This window comes from Saccopteryx leptura, chromosome 7, assembly GCF_036850995.1.
Source record: "Saccopteryx leptura isolate mSacLep1 chromosome 7, mSacLep1_pri_phased_curated, whole genome shotgun sequence".
In the NCBI taxonomy this organism is placed as follows: Eukaryota; Metazoa; Chordata; class Mammalia; order Chiroptera; family Emballonuridae; genus Saccopteryx; species Saccopteryx leptura.
The window spans coordinates 78,493,877-78,512,784 of NC_089509.1; the positions used below are offsets into that span (position 1 = coordinate 78,493,877).

Genomic DNA, 18,908 nt, shown 5'->3' on the forward strand with positions numbered 1-18,908 from the left:
ATTATGAGTATTTTCTACTAACTCTCATTTGGCAATTGTCAGAGAGATATTCTACATGATTTTGAATAAGCATATTCTTTCTTTAGTACTCTTTGGTATTTACCTACATCATTCTTGGTATCTGGGAGTCAGAGGTTTCTTTTTCTTTTCCTGTTCCAGTTGTCTTAAAGTCTCATTTTTTTATTTTGTGTTCATTAGGTATAGTAGATTGCTTTTTCATAATCTGTTTGCTCCTTCTCTTTCTTTCTAATCTCCCCATGCTTACTCTGAGAGTAGCATGCTGATCTTCCTCCTTTCCTACTGGGAAAGATGGTCCAATAACTTTCGCTTGTTGCTGTCACTTTCATTCATTATTTCTTACTCACAGATTGAGCAGCAATGATCTGTTTGCTCCAGTAAATAAGTGGAGTACCAGTCTAGATTACCTCTCACTCACCCTTCCAGAAAGGACATTCATATCATGAGGCAAAGAATCACATAAGAAAGAAAACTACTTAAAAACTAAAAACAAAACCAGAAAGCCTGAATTACTGTCCACGAGAAATAATGTTTTACTCTTCTGCTACTTCTTAGAAACTTTGATAGTCACCAGTACAACTTAGAACTTTACAATTACTAATAATCAATAAACTTAAGATAATCTTTTAAAGAATATGAGACTTTCTCTTTGCTCATTTACCACCCTGCCCCAGCCAACACATACATAAGTTTTAACATGATTTCCTAGAATAGTAATACCTGTGATCTAAGAGGTATTTTTCAATAAAAGAGATCTTTCCAGGAACTAGTCTATATTTCTATTTTTGAAGGAAGTTCATATTTTATTCATTATTATTTTTTCATGAACAAGTTTATATCATCCAATTCCTCAGAAATTATGATTTTCCAGAAAGACGCACATTTGCTATTAAGGAAATTACCATGGGACATTCAAGTTTCTTTAATATATATGTGATTTTAATGTCTCGAGGCTAACATGAAAACTCAGCTTCATTATAAAGCACCGCTTTATCAAGTTAGCTCTGATTTCCCCCCTGCCTGTAGTGCTGTTCAGCTCTGACAACCACTGCACACAAAAGGACAACCTGAAAAGCTAAAGAGCCCATTCAGTAACTCTTCCTCCTCACTTTCTGTACAGCAGTTTTGTACACTATAAGTAAAAAGCTCTGTGGAATCCTAGGCTGACTGTGTCTGATAGGACAGGTGTCATTAAAAGTAATGTCCACCACCAATGTAATCTTCAAAATAGTCTACTAAATGGTAAGAAGAGCATTCTGTAGAGCTGTTAAGGTCAGCCCTGTCTTGACTTCCAAACTCCAATCTGCAAAGCTGCTCTATAGCAGATGATGCTGTTGTTCCAAACAAACAAATGTTTCCATGTATAGATATGTTTCTATAAATTTAACAGCAGAGTGCTCAGTCTAGATTTCTAATTATATTATTCAACTGTCTGCACTTTATTAAATAACGTATCTATTAAAATCTACCAACATCCTTATGGTAGATTTCCCCTTTTTCCAGAAGTGACTTAGAATGCAAAAATACATAAAATAAGAATAATGCATGCTTTGTACAAAGGAATAAGAAGCTTTTCTGGCCAATTATAGTCTGAATTATTTATCTGAAAATAACAGTCAAACCAAGACATGGTTTTTGAGGTTCGTAATTCATTCAGAATGTTTCAGGGAGTCTTCAGGATCACATACGTACCTGTGGCACATGATCCTTCAGACACCACAAGTATCTCACTCTGCTGTTTGCAGGCAGCCTGCCGCAGGTAGCACTCATTCTGGTAGCTCTCTCCATTGGAGCCACACACAGGCACGTAGTCATTGTTGCACTGGGGAACACATAAATGTAAACCTATGGTTAGTACTGCAGTCTGCTTGCTTCTGACTTCTTGAACAGAAATCATCCTTTACAACAGAAAACACTTGTCTTCCTTTTTAGTGTTCCTCTTTTTGTCCAATAAGTCTTTGACCTTGCAAGGGAATCATTCAGAATAAACAAAAGCAATATCAAGTCAACCAACCAGGCATTTGATTCGGATTGGGGAGAAAAAAAGATTTTAAATTGATTAGGCAATCCAACAAAGTGATCACACAAGCAATACTAAAAAAAGAAATAGCAACAAATATATCGATATTATTTAATAAATTTTCAGATATATGGTCCAACTGGGTTGGTAGGAAAAATTAAAACCTGCTACAACATTAAAACTATTCAAAAATAGGTAGTATGTAATGTCTATGTTTAGAGAGCAAAAGGATATAACTGAAATGTCAGAGAATTTAGTTATTCTTTAGCAAGATATATTTTTCTCTGTTAAATTTTAATCTTTTAAATATCTAAATATTTGGATTACCACTTATTTTTTCCTACATTATTAGATCATGGGATATTGATGTAGATGCAGTGTAGAGGGAAATAAACAGTGAACTACAAGGACTAAAATTCAGCTACTACTGAACTACCTGTAAATTTTACTGACTATTCAAATATATGACTATTAATATATATTTTGTAAAAAGAAAAGTTCATTTAAAAAGTTTTATTATAAAATGTATACATTTTACAATAGAAATTAAGCAACCTACAGGGTATATTCACCATAATATAATCACAGTCTAGGGTATTAGAGATGCTTTGCTCTGTCCTATACCAGCTAATTATGCTGGAGATGTGATTATCTCATGGTTACTACCACAGTATGCTTCACTGTTTAATTGTAACATATATAACGGCAAAGATAATTATTTGTAATTACTCATCTATGCCAAAATTGAGTAAAGCAAATCATACATATACATGTATGGGAAAATACTTTGTTGTCTTTTATATACTTCTTATTAAAATATTTGTATTTTTAATGTGTCATAAATGCATAACACTCAGCAAAACCAATGATCTAGTGAGATGCCTAGATAAGCTTTAAGATATATGTAAATAAACCTAAAATTCTATAGGTTAAAATCAACTCAAGCATTTATGCAACACAAGAGGAAATTCTTAATAAGGTTACAATCTGATGATTAAACCCTGAGATTTATTTTTTACTTGGTTTCCTTACAAGGTACATTCTCCTTTTCCAATTAACCATTTAACTCTCACTTTTTTGCCTTTATGTAATATTGGGTTAATCATCCTAACAATTTATAATGGTATAAGCCAATGTTCTTTGAAATTAAAGTCATTATATGGCCCTGGCCAGTTGGCTCGGTGGTAAAGCATTGGCTCAGCATGTAGATGTCCTGAGTTCAATTTCTGGTCAGGGCACACAGGAGAAGCGACCATGAGCTTCTCCACCCCTTCCCCTCTCATTTCTCTCTCTCTCTCTCTCTCTCTTTTGCTCTTCCCCTCCTGCAGTCATGGCTCAATTGAAGCAAGTTGGCCCTGGGCACTGAGGGTGGCTCTGTGGCTTCCCCCTCAGGAGCTTAGAAGAGCTAAGTTGCTGAGCATCCCCGAGCAACAGCCCAGACGGGCAGAGCATAGCTCCCTAGTGGTTTTGCTGGATGGATCCCAGTCAGGGTACATGCAGGAGTCTGTCTCTGCCTTCTATCCTCTCACTAATTAAAAAAAAAGAGTCATTATATAAGCTTTGCTTTGTATCAATTAATGAAAAATTTAATAAAATATTTTATTAACAGTGATATGCTTTTCTCCCAATACTAAATTCATATTCTATAACATTAATATTATGATCATCTTAATTGCTAACATAGTGATTTAGATATTAAATTATACCTATTTAGAAATTAAAAATTACTAAAATTATTTAAATATTTAAAATATGGCATATAGTCCTGGCTGGATAGCTCAGTTGGTTGGAGCATCATGTCAGAGTGAGGAGGTTGCTATGTTCAATTCCCAGCCAGGGCACATACAGGAGGAGCAGCTCTATGTTCTCTCTCTCTCTGCCTCTCTCTCTCAAAGGGTGTATTTTAGAAATTTTTTTTTATTTCAACAATTTCTAATGTAGACATTCTAGAAGTCCTTTATATAATAATTCCTTTCAAAAGTTATTCTATTGGCTGTCAGATTAAGTCTGTCTATATGGTTATATTTTAAAAACTATCTTGATTGGAAGTTTTTGTTAATGAGAATCTTTAGACCAATAGCCAATTCACTTCTGAGCAGGTGTTGTATGTATAAAAGCAGCCTCCCATATGCTTTCTAAATACATATATATATTAGCTTACATCTGAAAATAGACCAACCATAGGACTGAACATCTTCATTATTATTGAAAAAAAAAAAAAGGCAACACAAAAGGTCAGTAAAGAGTTGAATTTTCCAATGAGCAGTGATGAGGAGACAGGAAGTAAATGGGGCTGGTGCTCATGTAGAACCATGGCCAGGTGAATAGATAGAACTTGACAAATATGGTGTGTTCAGGACCAGGGACAGGAGAATATAGGGAGGATTTATGAGGACTCACTAATACTACAGTTGTATCTAAACACATGGAGGAAAGACCACAAAGAAGTAAACAGCTGGCAACATATTATAGTCAGTAGACTTGCTGACCCTATCAGGAGACAGAAGAGGCATAATTAGTGCGGATGACCTGACTAGTTAGCTTCTTTATGCTCGGGTCCTAGTATTATTGTCACTGATTACCTTTCAATCTATAATTCACCCTGTGAGTTGATTATTTGGATCCACATTTTCTTCCCTCTGATTTCCTAAAATTTCCCTTTTTATCCTCATCTACTTCTGAAAGTTACTCAAGTGTAGTAACTGAACTGGGAGTGAGGTGTGGGTGGTATTTATTATCTCTGTCAAGTGCTAGTACACAATGGTGATGTACATCTTAAAATATCAAATAAACTGATAAAAAGCTCTCATATGCTGCATCTGAGGGATTCAGTAAGCCAAATGTGAACAGTGCTAAAAACAGAGTTACCAAGTTTCATGCACACACCGAGAGGGATATTTATATGGAACTGTAAAGAGCGTAACTGTAGATTATCAGCAAGATGTTTTTGGCCCTTTAGTATCATTACTTGCACTCATTAATATGAATAACACACAAATGAAGCATCTCTAAATCATTAAGGCTCAAGAGTGAAAGTCTGGTTCTAGGTTTTTCCATTTTTCTCACTACCTTGGTTTAAGACCTAATGAATATCACTCAAATAAATGATTATATATTTAACCAGTTTATAGCTCAGTTTTCCCATCTGAAATGGTTTACTGCAGCATTTAGGAGAATTAGCAGTGTCATGTTTTCAAAACACTGCAATATATATTTATAAAAAAAAGTGATTTGACTTTTCATGGTAGGTATTTTAACTAGCAGAGTCTCCACTATCTAACACTGACACTAAAACATACATATCTAAAATTAGAAAAATAAAGGAAAACAGGGTAAGTTTAGCATTAAAATAGGGTAACTACTAAATTAAAATATGCCAAGTTGTTTGAAATAGTTTAGTGGTAATCATGACATGCAGTTCAGTCTTAGAGGAAGGGACATATTCAGATATTAAGTGACTTGCTAAAAGCTACATAGCTGGCTGAAAAGAGAAAAAGCGAAGATCAGGCCCAGATGGTTAAGCCCATAAATGTATGTGTTGTACAAACTTCCTCTCAGGAAAAAAAAGTGATTCTGTTTTTCATAAGATGTTTTAGAATCTTAAGTTTATTTTGCAAATTTGTGTTTTTTAGTAGAATGATTTTGTTCCAAAATGTCCACATTGCTTAACAAAGCAGCTACATGCCACACTAGTAGATTCAATGCCTTGACACTCTAGAATATATGGAATTCATTTTGTTATAAATGAACAAAAAAATCTATGTGAGAAGTTTTTTATATGATTTATTGCTTGTTAGATTAATAAGAATTTCTTTTAGCTAAGATTTCAGCATCTAGAAACTATACATAACTTATTTTATAAGTTGTCCATAACTTCCATAAAGTCTGGAATGTAGAAGGTTCTCCACAGATGTTAAGTGAATTCTGCTGTATTGTTAGTTGTCAAAGCCTTAGGAATAATGACTTAGAATGTTTCTCTTACAAAAAAGAAAAATTCCTGCATATATCCCAATTCTTTGATCATTCCATAGATACCTTTTAGCACATTTCTTTACAGGGAAACACTGTTATGATTTTAAAAGAGTAGTCAGGCCTGTGACTGTGCTGGAAGTGATTGTGGCTTCCAAGGCTAGGTCATTAAGGAAACAGATTCTGCCTGGCACCTTCTCTCTTTCAGGATGCTTGACCTGGAAACCCAGACATTGTGCTGTGAGGAAGCCCAAACTAGCCCATACAGGGAGAATCAATGGAAAAGGACCAAGGTTCTCAGCTGACAGTCAGACATAACAACAAGAACCCTGAGATGAGTACAGAACCAACCTTTGAGTTCCCTCCTTCACCTCAACTAATGCCAAGGGGAACAGAAATGAGTTGTTTCCATTAATTTATGTCCAATTACAGATTCATAAGCAAAAATAGTGTTCATTGTTTTGTGCCACTAAGTTCTGGAAAATTTGTCATGCAGTCCTTGTAAGTAGAATAATTGTAGACCTAAAGCATGGTTTATTAAATAAAAATATTTAATATTGAATTAAGTAAGACCCAAAACCCATAAGGCTTCATCATATTTTTAAATTATAAAATGATAGTTGATTATTATTTGACCAGATCTATCTATATATGTCTTCTACTTCCCTTCCTCCTTCCTTCCTTCCCTTCCCTTCCCCTCCCTTCTCTTCTTTCTTTCCTTCCTTTCTTCTTTCATCCACCTGTCCATCCATCAATACATCCACCCAATTATCCATTTATCTATCCATTCATCTACTGTCTCTAAATTATCATTCCCACAAATTACCAGATTGACCAGCACACCATTTGGTTTACAGATATGAATGTAGGATAGAGGATACATGAGGTTGAAGCCCATTTCTGAAACTCATATCATCACCAAAGAATTAGTTGTACTATTTTTTTTTTTCCCAAAGTTAGGAGCCAGGAGGCAGTCAGACTCCTGCAGGCACCTGACCAGGATTCAACCAGCATCCCCACCACGGGGTGATGCTCTGCCCATCTGGGCCATTGCTCCATTGTGGAGCATTCTAGCACCTGAGGTGGAGGCCATGGAGCCATCCTCAGTGCTGGGGCCAACTTTGCTCCAATGAAGCCTTGGCTGTGGGAGGGGAAGAGTGAGAGAGGAAGGAGAGGGGGAGGGGTGGAAAAGCAGAAGGGCGCTTCTCCTGCGTGCCCTGACTAGGAATCGAACCGGGACTTCCATACACTGGGCCGACGCTCTACCACTGAGCCAACCAGCCAGGGCTAGTTGGACTACTTTTGATTATTAAGAGTTCTCTCCACTGACCAGACAGTGGTGCAGTGGATAGAGCGTTGGACTGGGATGCAGATGACCCAGGTTCAATACCCCGAGGTCGCCAGCTTGAGCACGGGCTCATCTGGTTTGAGCAAGCTCACCAGCTTGGACCCAAGGTCTCTGGCTTGAGCAGGGGGTTAGTCAGTCTGCTGAAGGCCCATGATCAGGGCGCATATGAGAGAGCAATCAATGAACAACTAAGGTGTCACAACAAAAAACTGATGATTGATGCTTCTCATCTCTCTCCATTCCTGTCTGTCTGTCCCTATCGATCTCTCTCTCTGACTCTCTGTCTCTGTAAATAAATAAATAAATAAATAAATAAATAAATAAATAAATAGTTCTTCCCAATAAATCTGTACTTTTGTAGTGGTTTTTTTTGTTTGTTTGTTTGTTTTGGCATGTATAATGTCCTGGAAAAAACATATATTTGTTGTCAAAGTATCTTGGTTCTTGCTTTAATATAACCTCTCAATGGTAAGTTACTTATATTTATGGGCCTTAACTTACTTATCTTTAAAAAAAGCAAATAATTACTTTACTCAGTTATGACAAATAAATGAGATACAACAATCTTTCTTTATTCATGGTTTCAGTTAGTCAGCAGTTAACACCAGTTCAAAAATATTAAACTGAAAATTCATGAAATAAACAATTCATTACTTTTAAATTGTGTGCCTTTCTGAATAGCAAGACGAATCTCATGCCAACGCCGCACACCATCCAACTGGGATATGAATCATCCCTTTGTCCATAGTATATACACTCCCTTCCCATTAGTCACTCGGCAGTTATCTTGGTTATCAGATCAACTGTTGTAGTATTGCAGTGTTTGTGTGCAAATAACCCTATTATACTTAATAATGGCCCCAAAGTGCAAGGGTAGTGATGATGGCAACTTGGATATGGTAAAGAGAAGTCATATAGTGTTTCCTTGAAGTGAAAAGATAAGTTCAGTACAATAAGATATTTTTTGTGTGTGAGAGAACACATTAGCATAACTTTTATTACAGTATATATTTTTATTTTTCCATGTTATTATTAGTTATTGTTCCTAGCTTCTTACTGTGCCTAATTTATTAATTAAATGTTATAAGAATGTATATATAGAAAAAGGCATAGTGCATATATATGATTCAGTATTATCTTCGGTTTCACTCCCACTACAGAGGGAACTACTGTCATATGTTCGAAGGGTAAAATACATTCACTTTAAGTCATTTAAAAGAAGTAAAGGAAACTACAGGCTCACTTTAGTGATCCAGTAATAATCCAAATAGGAAAATATAATAGACTATATGCACATATACCCTTTTCTCTTTGAAATTTATCTCTCAGCCCAAAAGAGCATAGTGTGTATCTTATTTGAATGAAAATTATGACCACATGTTGTTCAGAATAGTACATAAGAAAATAGATTTCTAGGACTTCTGTCTTTTCATCATATTCCAGAGAATTAAAAAAACAAAACACAACCCCAACAACTTAAGTTCATTGAAAAGTGTTGGAAAAGACTGACTCAAGATACTCTTAGTCTATTCCTTGTAAAAATTTTACATTTTCCTTGATCTTCAACTTGATTCAGCCACTCTAGATTCCTGGTATGTGCGAGTCTAAATTCTCCACCAGGGAAATATTTGCGTTCTTCTGACAAACTGACAACAATTGTAAAGTACAAACTAATACCAGTACTAATCTAGTAATAAACTTAAAATGCTACAGGCATTAGGTAAAGTAAATTTCCATTTGTTTTTTATTCAAATTTGCAGTCATTGCCTTCCTTTTATCTATTCCATACAACAGTTATTTAAATTAATGACAAATTTAATCGGTTGACCGACACATAAAAACACAAATATCTTTATTGATAAAAGTTTTACCAAAACCCTTTGTGGAACCTGAAAACTGAACACCATTCTTTTAAGAAAAAAATTATACATTTCTCTTTAGTAGTATGCATCCACTTAGAATTTTGTGAAGTCCTTTTCCTTTTTCTCATTGAAAAATCATGTTAGAATTATGGCCCTCCATTTGAGGAATATTCTTCTTGATCCATTTTACACTGTCTATAAGCTCACTTCTTATGTCTTGGTTATGAAAATAAACAAATTTATAGGAATCACACACTGAAAGCAGAAGAAATTAAAAAAGAAAAATCAAAAACAAAACCTGTGGGCCTTTAATGATTTATCCAACTGCATCTCCCTTTTAATTAACATTTGGGGAAGTATGAATTGGAGAGTTCTCATGCTCTACCTCTCTCATGTAGTTCATTGAAAGAATATAATTCCATTATTCAAGGTGGCTGGAGACCTTACAGGTTGGTGTCACATGCATATTAAATATGCAAGAATATGTTTCTAACACTACAGAATGGTCTGGTGAAAGTATGGTCATAGCATTACGTACCCAACAGGAAGTAGTATGCTTTACAAGTATAAGTTTTATTGCTTTTATAGAAAAAAAAATCTTATCTATGAGTCAGTCAAACCATATTTAATTGTGAATTCTCTTATTTCTCTCACAGAAAAATTGAATTCAATTTAAAGTGTTTAAATTTTATCAATGATCTATATATTACATTCTATAACAAATAATTACTCCTGAATTTGAGTTTAATATTTTTGTTTCTTCTGTATTTTTTTGAAAATTTTCTTTTTTAATTTTGCTTACAATCTTGGGAAAAGTTTTCCAAACCCCACATATATAGTTTTGTTTATGTACATATTTGCTGGTTGAACCTTACATTAGAATTCATATGTATTTAAAGTAATTCAGTAATACCAAAGGTAAATATAAAACATTAGTATAACATGTATGATATTTGAAAGTATATATGATGATATAAACATTTTGAAAGAAATGAAAGTTTATAATTTCCATGCTAAAAAGCATTTGTTAGATGATGACTACAATACATTGATAGTTCTGTCTTTAATAGTTACTAATAAACTAGTTTTGTTGATAACAGTGCTGCAGTCTCTCTCTTTTTATTTTTATTAATTTTTTTAAGAGAAGGCAAAACACAGCTTTTTTATGCTTATAAAATTACTTGTGGTTATTTGTGCTCTTTTGGATTCCTGGGAGATTCAGTTATAATTGAAGATGGCACCCATGAAGCTCTGACACCTATTAACAAATTCCATGACTTCCAAAACTAGCACAATAGTTTTGAAGTCACATTAAGAACGTGTTCATTTAAAAACTTAACCAGATTACCAAGATAATAAAACTCAAGACCATTTAAAAAGAGAGTGATCTGATCAAAAGATGATAGTCTCAATGAAAAAGAACAAAGTACAAATCCACACTTCTCACCCACTGGCTATTGACTATTACCTGCAGTAGAGGACTTATTTGAATGCATGCTAGAAGAGACAAACCAGAGGAACAACCTGAAACTTCTACTTCTATGGCATTTATGACTGTGGCACACACATTTCTCCAATGAACCTATGTCTCCTTGACATCGGTTGGCTCTCTTGCCAGTACTTCTGCTTGGTGCCAGCTTTCCTTTTAGCCTGCAGAGCTATAAATTGCCAAGTGATGGGCTATAAAGGGAGATCCTTGCTTTGTAGTCTCATTAATGAATCAGAAGATGCAAACATCAGACTTCTTACCTTAAACTGACAGACGCAGGTCACAGTGTCTCCAATTCTTAAACATTCCCCATCAAATTTACAGGTGTTGGTGTCACAAAGGAAGAGATCATTTTCTCTGTCATCATAACCTCAAATTTAAAGAGAACACTCTGGTCATTAAAAAATGTTATACACTCCAACAAAGATAATGGTATCTTGAAGCTTTAAAGGAACTACTCTAAAATTTTAATACCAACAATGGCTGTGTTGCAAGGTCATTCTGCTGATAACCTAAAAAAATAATCTAGTTAAGTAGTTAATATTTGTTTCTTTTTTCACAGTTCCTTTCTAGTCAATTCTTTTTTTAATACCCCTTTTTGACAGTGCTATTTTATTTTAGCTTGGGTTAATACTGGCAGTACTGAATGAAAATTTAACATTTGCTTCCTAGCTTCCTTATTTTTTTTTCTCATTAAGTGGACTATAGTTTATGATCTTCACACTCCGCATTTAAAAAAAGAAAGAGTGATGGTCTCTGAATGTCATTTTACCATTTCTCCATCTTTAATCATTCTTTTGCTGTAAAGTCTGAAACAACCTCTTATTTGGAATTTCTCCAGACAAAGAGGAAACATAGCCCCAATAATAAAGATAAACAGGCGCAGTGTTTTCTGTGATGGTCTGTCTGGCTCAAATGAAGATTGATTACTTCTAAGTTAACAGGGGTGGGGGTGGGGGTGCCAGGTTTTTGACAATCTGCCTGGAGAACTAGTTCATTCCCTTTAGTCTCTGCAGATCCCTTTAAGAGATCTAGCTAAGAATGATTCCTTCATTGCCAACCTCAATTTCACATTTAAGTTAGTTATTTCCTAACACAATACTATAGTTAGAGATGAAGCAAACCAATTATCTTGAACTACAAAGCTATCAACATTTCAAAAAATTGATTTTGCTTGTTGTTTAATATCCCTATGATAAAGTACCTAAAAAGTGATTAGGCACTTGCTATGTGGAAATTAGTCTTTCCAAAATAACATGCATGCACACATGAACCATGGGTAAGTTAAAGAAAACATGCTGAGTTTTACAAAAATGCAAAATTTAGAAACTGTAATAAACAGAACAAAAGCAATCTATTGACCCAAATCTAACAGGGTTGTAAATTGTAACTTGTATTTAAAAAGCACAGACTACAGTGATGCATAATAATTTTTTTTGTGGAATTTATATCACTAACAACCCCAAACTACATATTATTTCATCGTGTAAGTTACAGTTGGTCATTACCTCCTCTCCAAAGTTACATGCACTTCAACTCAGGTATATCTTTTGAAAGCCACTGTATTTACAGCCAGAGAAGGATCATATTTACAGAAGATAAAAAAGTACATACACACTTACTAAAACTGGAGCAAATCATACTTAGGGGACAACACTCAAGCATGTAATGGAGTTGAAAATGCCAATTAAATCACACCACACTCCCGCCCGGGATACTAAGGGCTGTCATACTGAAATGCGAAGCCAGGTCGGAGTGCAGCAACTTCCATCTGCCAGCCCTATATCATTAGGAAGCTTCAGCAAAGCAAAACCTGCCAAGCTCTCGCTTTCAGACTCTGAAAGGACCCAAGCGAGAAGGAAGAGAGACTGACTGATCCACTTCAAGGAAGTCTGCTCAGAAACGGAGCAGTCAGTGCCTAACCGGGTCGATTCTTTCTCCGCACCTTTGCGCGTGAGCTTGACCGGCCTTGGTCATGCCCACACCTGGCCCGGGAAGCCTATGAATAATTCTTTTCTCAACTTCCCTCCACCATATGAGCTTGCAGAGGCAAGAGAGAGGTATCTGTGGGCTGCCCAAACAACGTCCTTTTGCAGCCAAGGAGAAAGAGGGAGGGAGGGATGGTGGGGGGGGGGGCTTGGGGGGGGCACAGAGAGAAACAAATTAAAATTTTCGAAAGCGAGGCTTCCCAAGCTCCTTTAGACTCTGCATGATCTGGTCTTGAATGCTTGAATGCAAGACCAGAGCGCCCTCATTGCACTTTTGCCAGTAATCAGGGTTTCCCCTGCAGTTACCCTTTGATTTATTGCTTTCTCGCTCGTTCTTTCTCATAAACTTATTTCTAGCTCGTTCTAGGTAGACTTTTTTCTTTAATGATGTTAAGGGTTCTGTTTTACTGTTTCCCCAAGGATTGGTGCTCTCTTCAGCGAAATCTACAAAACCATCCCGTTTAATTTTTTTTCAAGATCTTCGCCATTCTAATTTAAATGCAACAATGCAAAGGTTCCTACATCTGCACTTTCTGCTCTCCCCAGCCCCCTCTCCCGCCCCCGCCTTCCCTAGCGGCCTGGAACAGTTAGTTCTCGGTGCTTTCTGGGCGGAGGTCAGTCATCTCAGGGGTTTGGGGCGGTCGGAGTCACAGGGCTGGGAGACGCGCTAGGGTGGGTTGGTCAGTGCTGGAAACGCGCGTTTTCTCTGCGGGGTTTGGAGGCTGGGGGTTCGGACTTACCGGAGCAGTTCCAGCCGGTAGGCGTTTGGCAGTCACTTAAGGAGGTAGGGAAAGCCGCAAGCTTCACCGGGCGGGCTACGATGAGGAGCATGACCGGCAGCAGCAGCAGCCAGCAGAAGCCCTCGCAAAGTGTCCAGCTGCTGCACTGCCGCGGGGACTCCCACAGCATCATGACTAGTTCGCGCAACTCGGCAGCAGCAGACGGCTTCCGGAGAACGCACTGTCGCGGGGTCCCGGCAGCTGGCTACTGAGCATCCCGCGGACCGCGGAGGCAGCAGCAGCGGCGGCGGCGGCTGTGGCACCTGACGGCGAAGCAGCGGCCAAACCCGCGCATGATCTCCGGAGTTTCAGCAACATCCAGCGACCCGGCTCAGCTCCGGCAGCGAGGGGGTCGTCCGCGGAGAAGCCACGCCGGAGACGCGGGAAGCGCCTGCCATGCGGAGGGGGCGCTGGGGCGCGGGAGCTGCGGCGCAGAGTCCGGAGCCGGAGGGCGCGGGAGCTGCGGCGCAGAGTCCGGAGCCGAGGGCAGGAGCCCGAGCAGGCAGGGCGGAGGGAAAGTCAGGGCGCCCCGCAGCCCCGCGGCCGCCGCTCGCGCACTGCCGCCCGCATCCCTCTGGCGCTGGGGAAGCAGCAGGTCCTGAGCCCGCCCGGGGTCACGTGGAAAGAGGCAGGCGCGCGCTGATTGGCGGAGCGGGATGCAGGTCCCGGGAGGGCGGGGTCGGCGGGAGGTGCGGGGAGGCGGCGGAGGATGCCACAGATGGGCTCGCTCGCCAGGCGCTCGCCCCGGCGGGGCTAGGCGGCCGGGCTCAAGTCAGAACCCCAGGCTTCACAGGCTCCTGGGCGGTTGTATCCCGCACCTTTATAGTGTGCCCCCTGCCCCTCCGCTCTCTGCCCCCCGTGGAGTTCTGGGCTCGCTGTAGTGTCCCACTAGTGTGCGTGACCCCCGACTGCGAGCGTCCGCCGCGGCGGGGTGGCCTCTCCCGGAGCTGGAGCTGGAGAGGGCGGAGGGGCCGGAGCGGCAGCGGCAGGGCAGAGAGGGGAGAGAGGGCGCGGGGGAGAGGGCGTCCGGCGGGTCCCCGCACTCCGGCGTGCGGGAGCGCGCCGCCTGACTGTAACCCGATACAGCCCGGGAGCACGCCGCCGACAGCCCGGGGACGTTTCTAGGGAGCAGCGTGGAGCTGGAGAGGGTGAGAGGCGGTGGTGTGAGCACAGCTTTGCTCGGCCTGGAAACTGCAGCGGGTCCTACAGGAGCCTGAGCTCCGGAGGCAGCTCGCCTAGCTGGCTCACCCAGCCTTCCGGGCTCTCTCCTCTTCCTTCTCTCTCTCTCTCTCTCTCTCTCTCTCTCTCTCTCTCTCTCTCTCTCTCCTGCCCTACCTGGCCCCCTGCAGCTCCAACCCAGCCCGAGGAACCGAAGGTTTGAAGCCCTCTACCTATCCCACGCTTCTCCCCTGTCAGGAGACTATTCGTGTGGCTGCTTGGGAGGTGCGGGACCAATGTGTTTAGAAGGTCGGATTTGGTCTGGACAAGTGGTCAGGGAGAGGAAGGGACGGCTCCTCTGCATCAGCAAGGGGTGGGTGGCCGGGCTCATCCTCCGGGAAGCGGCGTCCAAGGAGAATGAATGGCTCAGCTGGATCGGCGGCGCGGGTAGTGGCCTTGGGAGCTTTATGCGGGTCTCTGCCCGGTCGTCAGTGTCCAGGGCGAGGCGAGAAGGTCTAACTTGGCAGGAGCGTCTCGCTCTGCGCCTTTCTTTCTTTCGCTCCAGCCAGCGCTCGGCAAACGACGTAGCAGGACCCGCCTTCCGCCTGCTGCATTCTTCTTGCAGTTAGACACTCTTTAGATGAATGGTATTCTAGTCCCTAGTAACGGGACCCAGAGCTTCCTGGGACATGGATGAAGAGGAGCATCTTTCTCTCTTGACCCGGTCGTTACTGCAGTAACAGTGTTTTGGACGAGTTTTATTTTCCATGTGATCGTTTAGTGTTTCAGTATTTTTTTTCTTCTCTCCCCTCACCCTCCCGCTGTATTCCTCCTTCCCTCCCTCCCTCCCTCCCTCCGTTCTCCTTCCCTCCGTCCCTTTCTCCTTTCCTCCCTCCTTTTCTCCCTTCCTCCCTCCTTTTTTCCTTCCTTTCCTCCTTTTCTCCCTCCCTTCCTTCCTCCCTCCATTCTCCCTCCCTCCCTCTCTTCCGTCCTCTTTCTTTACCTCTTCCTTTTTTTCTCTTGTTAAATTTCGCCTTTCTCTCTCTGTGTCACCTGAATTTCAAGAGTATTGTTTGATAACATCTCTCGGGCAATTTGCATTCATCACCAATCACTTAAAAGAGGCACCAATATACTTTGAAAATAGGAACTATCTACCCTATGCAGGCACCGCCAGAAAAAAAGAAAAAAAAAATTGTACCCGAGATCCCTTTTAAGTACTTTAACCTCCAACCTCCTCCCACTTCCTTGCTTTTTAACTTCTCCTTTGAGAGATGTGATTGTGCAGCACCTCAGTGCCTCAAAGAATTTTTTTTTTCCTTGTGTGAAACCTATTCCTTTATCTTACATCTCCGCCTCCGCGGGGATATTGCCCCCACTCCCCGCCAGTCTCCAAAGATTTCTGAATCTCAGTGCCTCTCACTCCTGGCAATTAAGCAGCAGATCCCAGCATTCTAGTCGGTGGCATCTCGCTTCTCACTGACGAAGACTCCATTAAAACAGATCAATTTGCCCAGACGCTGGAGGCATCAGAAAATCGGCTTCTAGACAGAACAGTTAAATTTTTAAGGAAACAGAATGCCCATTAGATAGAGCTGCCAGACGATATTGAAAGGGAAAAAAGAGTGTGTGTGTGTCTGTGAGGAGAATCAGAGATGTCTTTCGCTGCCCCCTTTCAGCAGAGACAGCAACATAAATATAAGCTTAATGTAGATCAAGATTTAACAATCTCCCCAGTTCAAGAGCGAGAACATGTCAGTTTCCATAGCAAAGCTGGTGTGCTAACTAATCAGGCTTATGAAAAGTCCTTAAAAGTGTTTATGCAGTCATTATTATAATAAAACAGGACCTGCCAAAATTTCAGTGCTTCGCTATATAAGTAGAATTTCACAGAACCTCTTAGCAGAGTAAAACTGTTATTGAATTCTCTGCTGAGTAAATTTTTGGCATGCTTTCTAGTAATAAGCACTCTTCCTAAGACATTTTGCCCAAAGTAACTTAAAACTCCAAAGGAGTTAATTACCAGTTGTGACTGGTTAACAAATGCAGTTACTTCCACAGAGGTTCTTTAAATTATTAAACAGTTGGAAGCAAAGCCTTTCCAATAGGAATGCTGTGATTTTGTTCATCTTACTTTGAACTTAGTGTTATAGTGCCACCAAGAAACAAATTCTGAAACTGGCAAGCACCACCAAGTGGCAGAAGAACATCATTCACTGAACAGGCCATAGTATTATTGAATACATAAATAAAATATATATATACATTGTTTAGCGTCATAATTAGTACAAAAAAAGTCTACAGGCATTAAATTTTATAGCAATGAAGATTAGATTAGTGAATGGATTAGTACTTCAACTTTCCCCCTAATAGAGTCCAATCATACTACTTATTAGAATTAAATTTAAAACTAGGACTACTAATTTTAGTTTGCATTGGGTGTTCTATACTTACTAGTAATACAACACAATCATACCATTAATTTGTAAAAAAAAAATTTAAATTGTACACATTTGTTTTCACCATTTCTGAGTTAAAACAGTTTTTTTATGACACACACTCTAGAATTGACTCAGAGAATGTAAAATAAAGTTGTAATATTTTTAGGTAGAAATAGCACAGAAAATTTTTTCTAGAAAACTTAATTTTTTTTTTCTGCACATGGAAAGGGATTCATTTGGAAGTGGAGCAGAAAATGACTTAGGTCTTGGGTCTCTGATCCTCTGAGAAAGGAAACTGTAACTGAGAACACGTTCATTCTGTCCATGTGGCCTCTTGGTCTGCCCTTTCTATGGAGCTCCAGTAGACCCAAATTCCCAAACTCACTAAATCGCAACAATGAGCAATGAGATTCAGTGGCCATGGTTGGAATGAAAATAAATTACTTGAGGGACTTTTTTTTTTTAATAGACAAATTCCAGGTTTCACTAGAAGAGATTCTAATTGAGAAGTCTGTGGTTGAACCATAGAATCTGTATTTTAATATCATCTTTGAGAACTAAGATACACCTATATGACGAGTTAAAGGATATCTGGATTCTTGCTCAGGTTTCATAGGACTTTTAGCTAAGAGATTTCTAAGGCAGGGTAAAGGCTTATACTCAGTGTGCCAACGAACTGTTGTACATATCTGCCTATCTATATTAAGAATTAAATTTTTGTATGCATATATATGTTCACCAATATGAATTAAGCTTCTAATATGTCTGACTTAGTACCTTTGTGACTATAGAAGTTTTCTTTATTTGAAAATGTGGATAATAATAACATTTATCTTCTAGGGTTTCTCTGAAGATTAAGGGAAGTATAATGTATGATTTAATTGTGATGGCCTTGGGAAGAATACCTATAGAAAGAATGAATGAATATACAAATATGTGTGTGTAGTTAACTACATTTATATATACCTTTAAATGTAATGAAAGTAATTAAAGATACCAAATTATTTATCTGTAATATCAAAGTACACAATATGCTGATTATTGATATTTAAATACATATAGTAAATATTTTCATCTCTAGCCCAATATCATAGCCTTTTGTCCTTTAATTTCTAGCCCATCTCAGATAGGTAGATAAATATATAGACATGGATAATAATGTTCCAAATAATTATTTCCTTTGTTTTTATTTATAATTTATTAATATGAAATGCATTGTATATTATTGGTAATGAATGAATACATTAGAACCCTTAGTGTTTAATTTGTAGATCAAATGACATTGACAAAGTATCAGAGGAGTTATCTTTATTTCTGGTTGATTTTTCTAACTGATAATAATTAAATTTGCCATTTTCCAACTTTTGATGCACAAATAATAAACAGTGATTTAAAAAATAATTCCATAATATAAGTTTTCTTATGCCTTAATTATTTTTGATAGTTTATGTTTAGATTTATAATTTTAATACTAGAGAAATAGTTTATTCCCTCTTAGAGCAGTGGTCCTCAGTCATGACTATATATTATAATCACCTGGAAATTAAAAAAATACTGATGCAGAATCCCCTTTACAAATTTGAAATCTCTGAAGGGGAGGGAGAGGCATTGGTATGATTTTTTTAGTTTCTCTGGTGAGACTCTGGTCAGGAAGCTCAGTTGGTTACGGCATTGTTCTGACACACCAGGGTTGGTGGTTTGATCCCCTGTCAAGGCACAAACAATAACCAGTGAATGCATAAATAAGTGGAAAAACAAACTGATGCTTTCTCTCTCACCTTCTTTTTCTCTCTTATCTAAAATCAATTCTTAAACATTTAAAGTTTCCTTCCTGAT

The 18,908-nt window shown here is 39.0% G+C and overlaps 1 protein-coding gene across 1 annotated transcript in view; it reads right to left on the reverse strand.

Moving 5' to 3' along the window:
- Positions 1–14,005, reverse strand: part of TMEFF2 (transmembrane protein with EGF like and two follistatin like domains 2) — a 262,310-nt gene extending 248,305 nt beyond the window's left edge. The window contains exons 1-3 of the mRNA XM_066345763.1: positions 13,435–14,005; positions 10,967–11,076; positions 1,711–1,840 (exon numbers count right to left, since the gene is read on the reverse strand). Of these exons, the coding sequence (XP_066201860.1) occupies positions 1,711–1,840; positions 10,967–11,076; positions 13,435–13,606 (412 nt within the window). The 5' untranslated portion in view covers positions 13,607–14,005. The remainder of the gene's footprint in view (positions 1–1,710; positions 1,841–10,966; positions 11,077–13,434) is intronic.
- Positions 14,006–18,908: the final 4,903 nt, after the last annotated feature.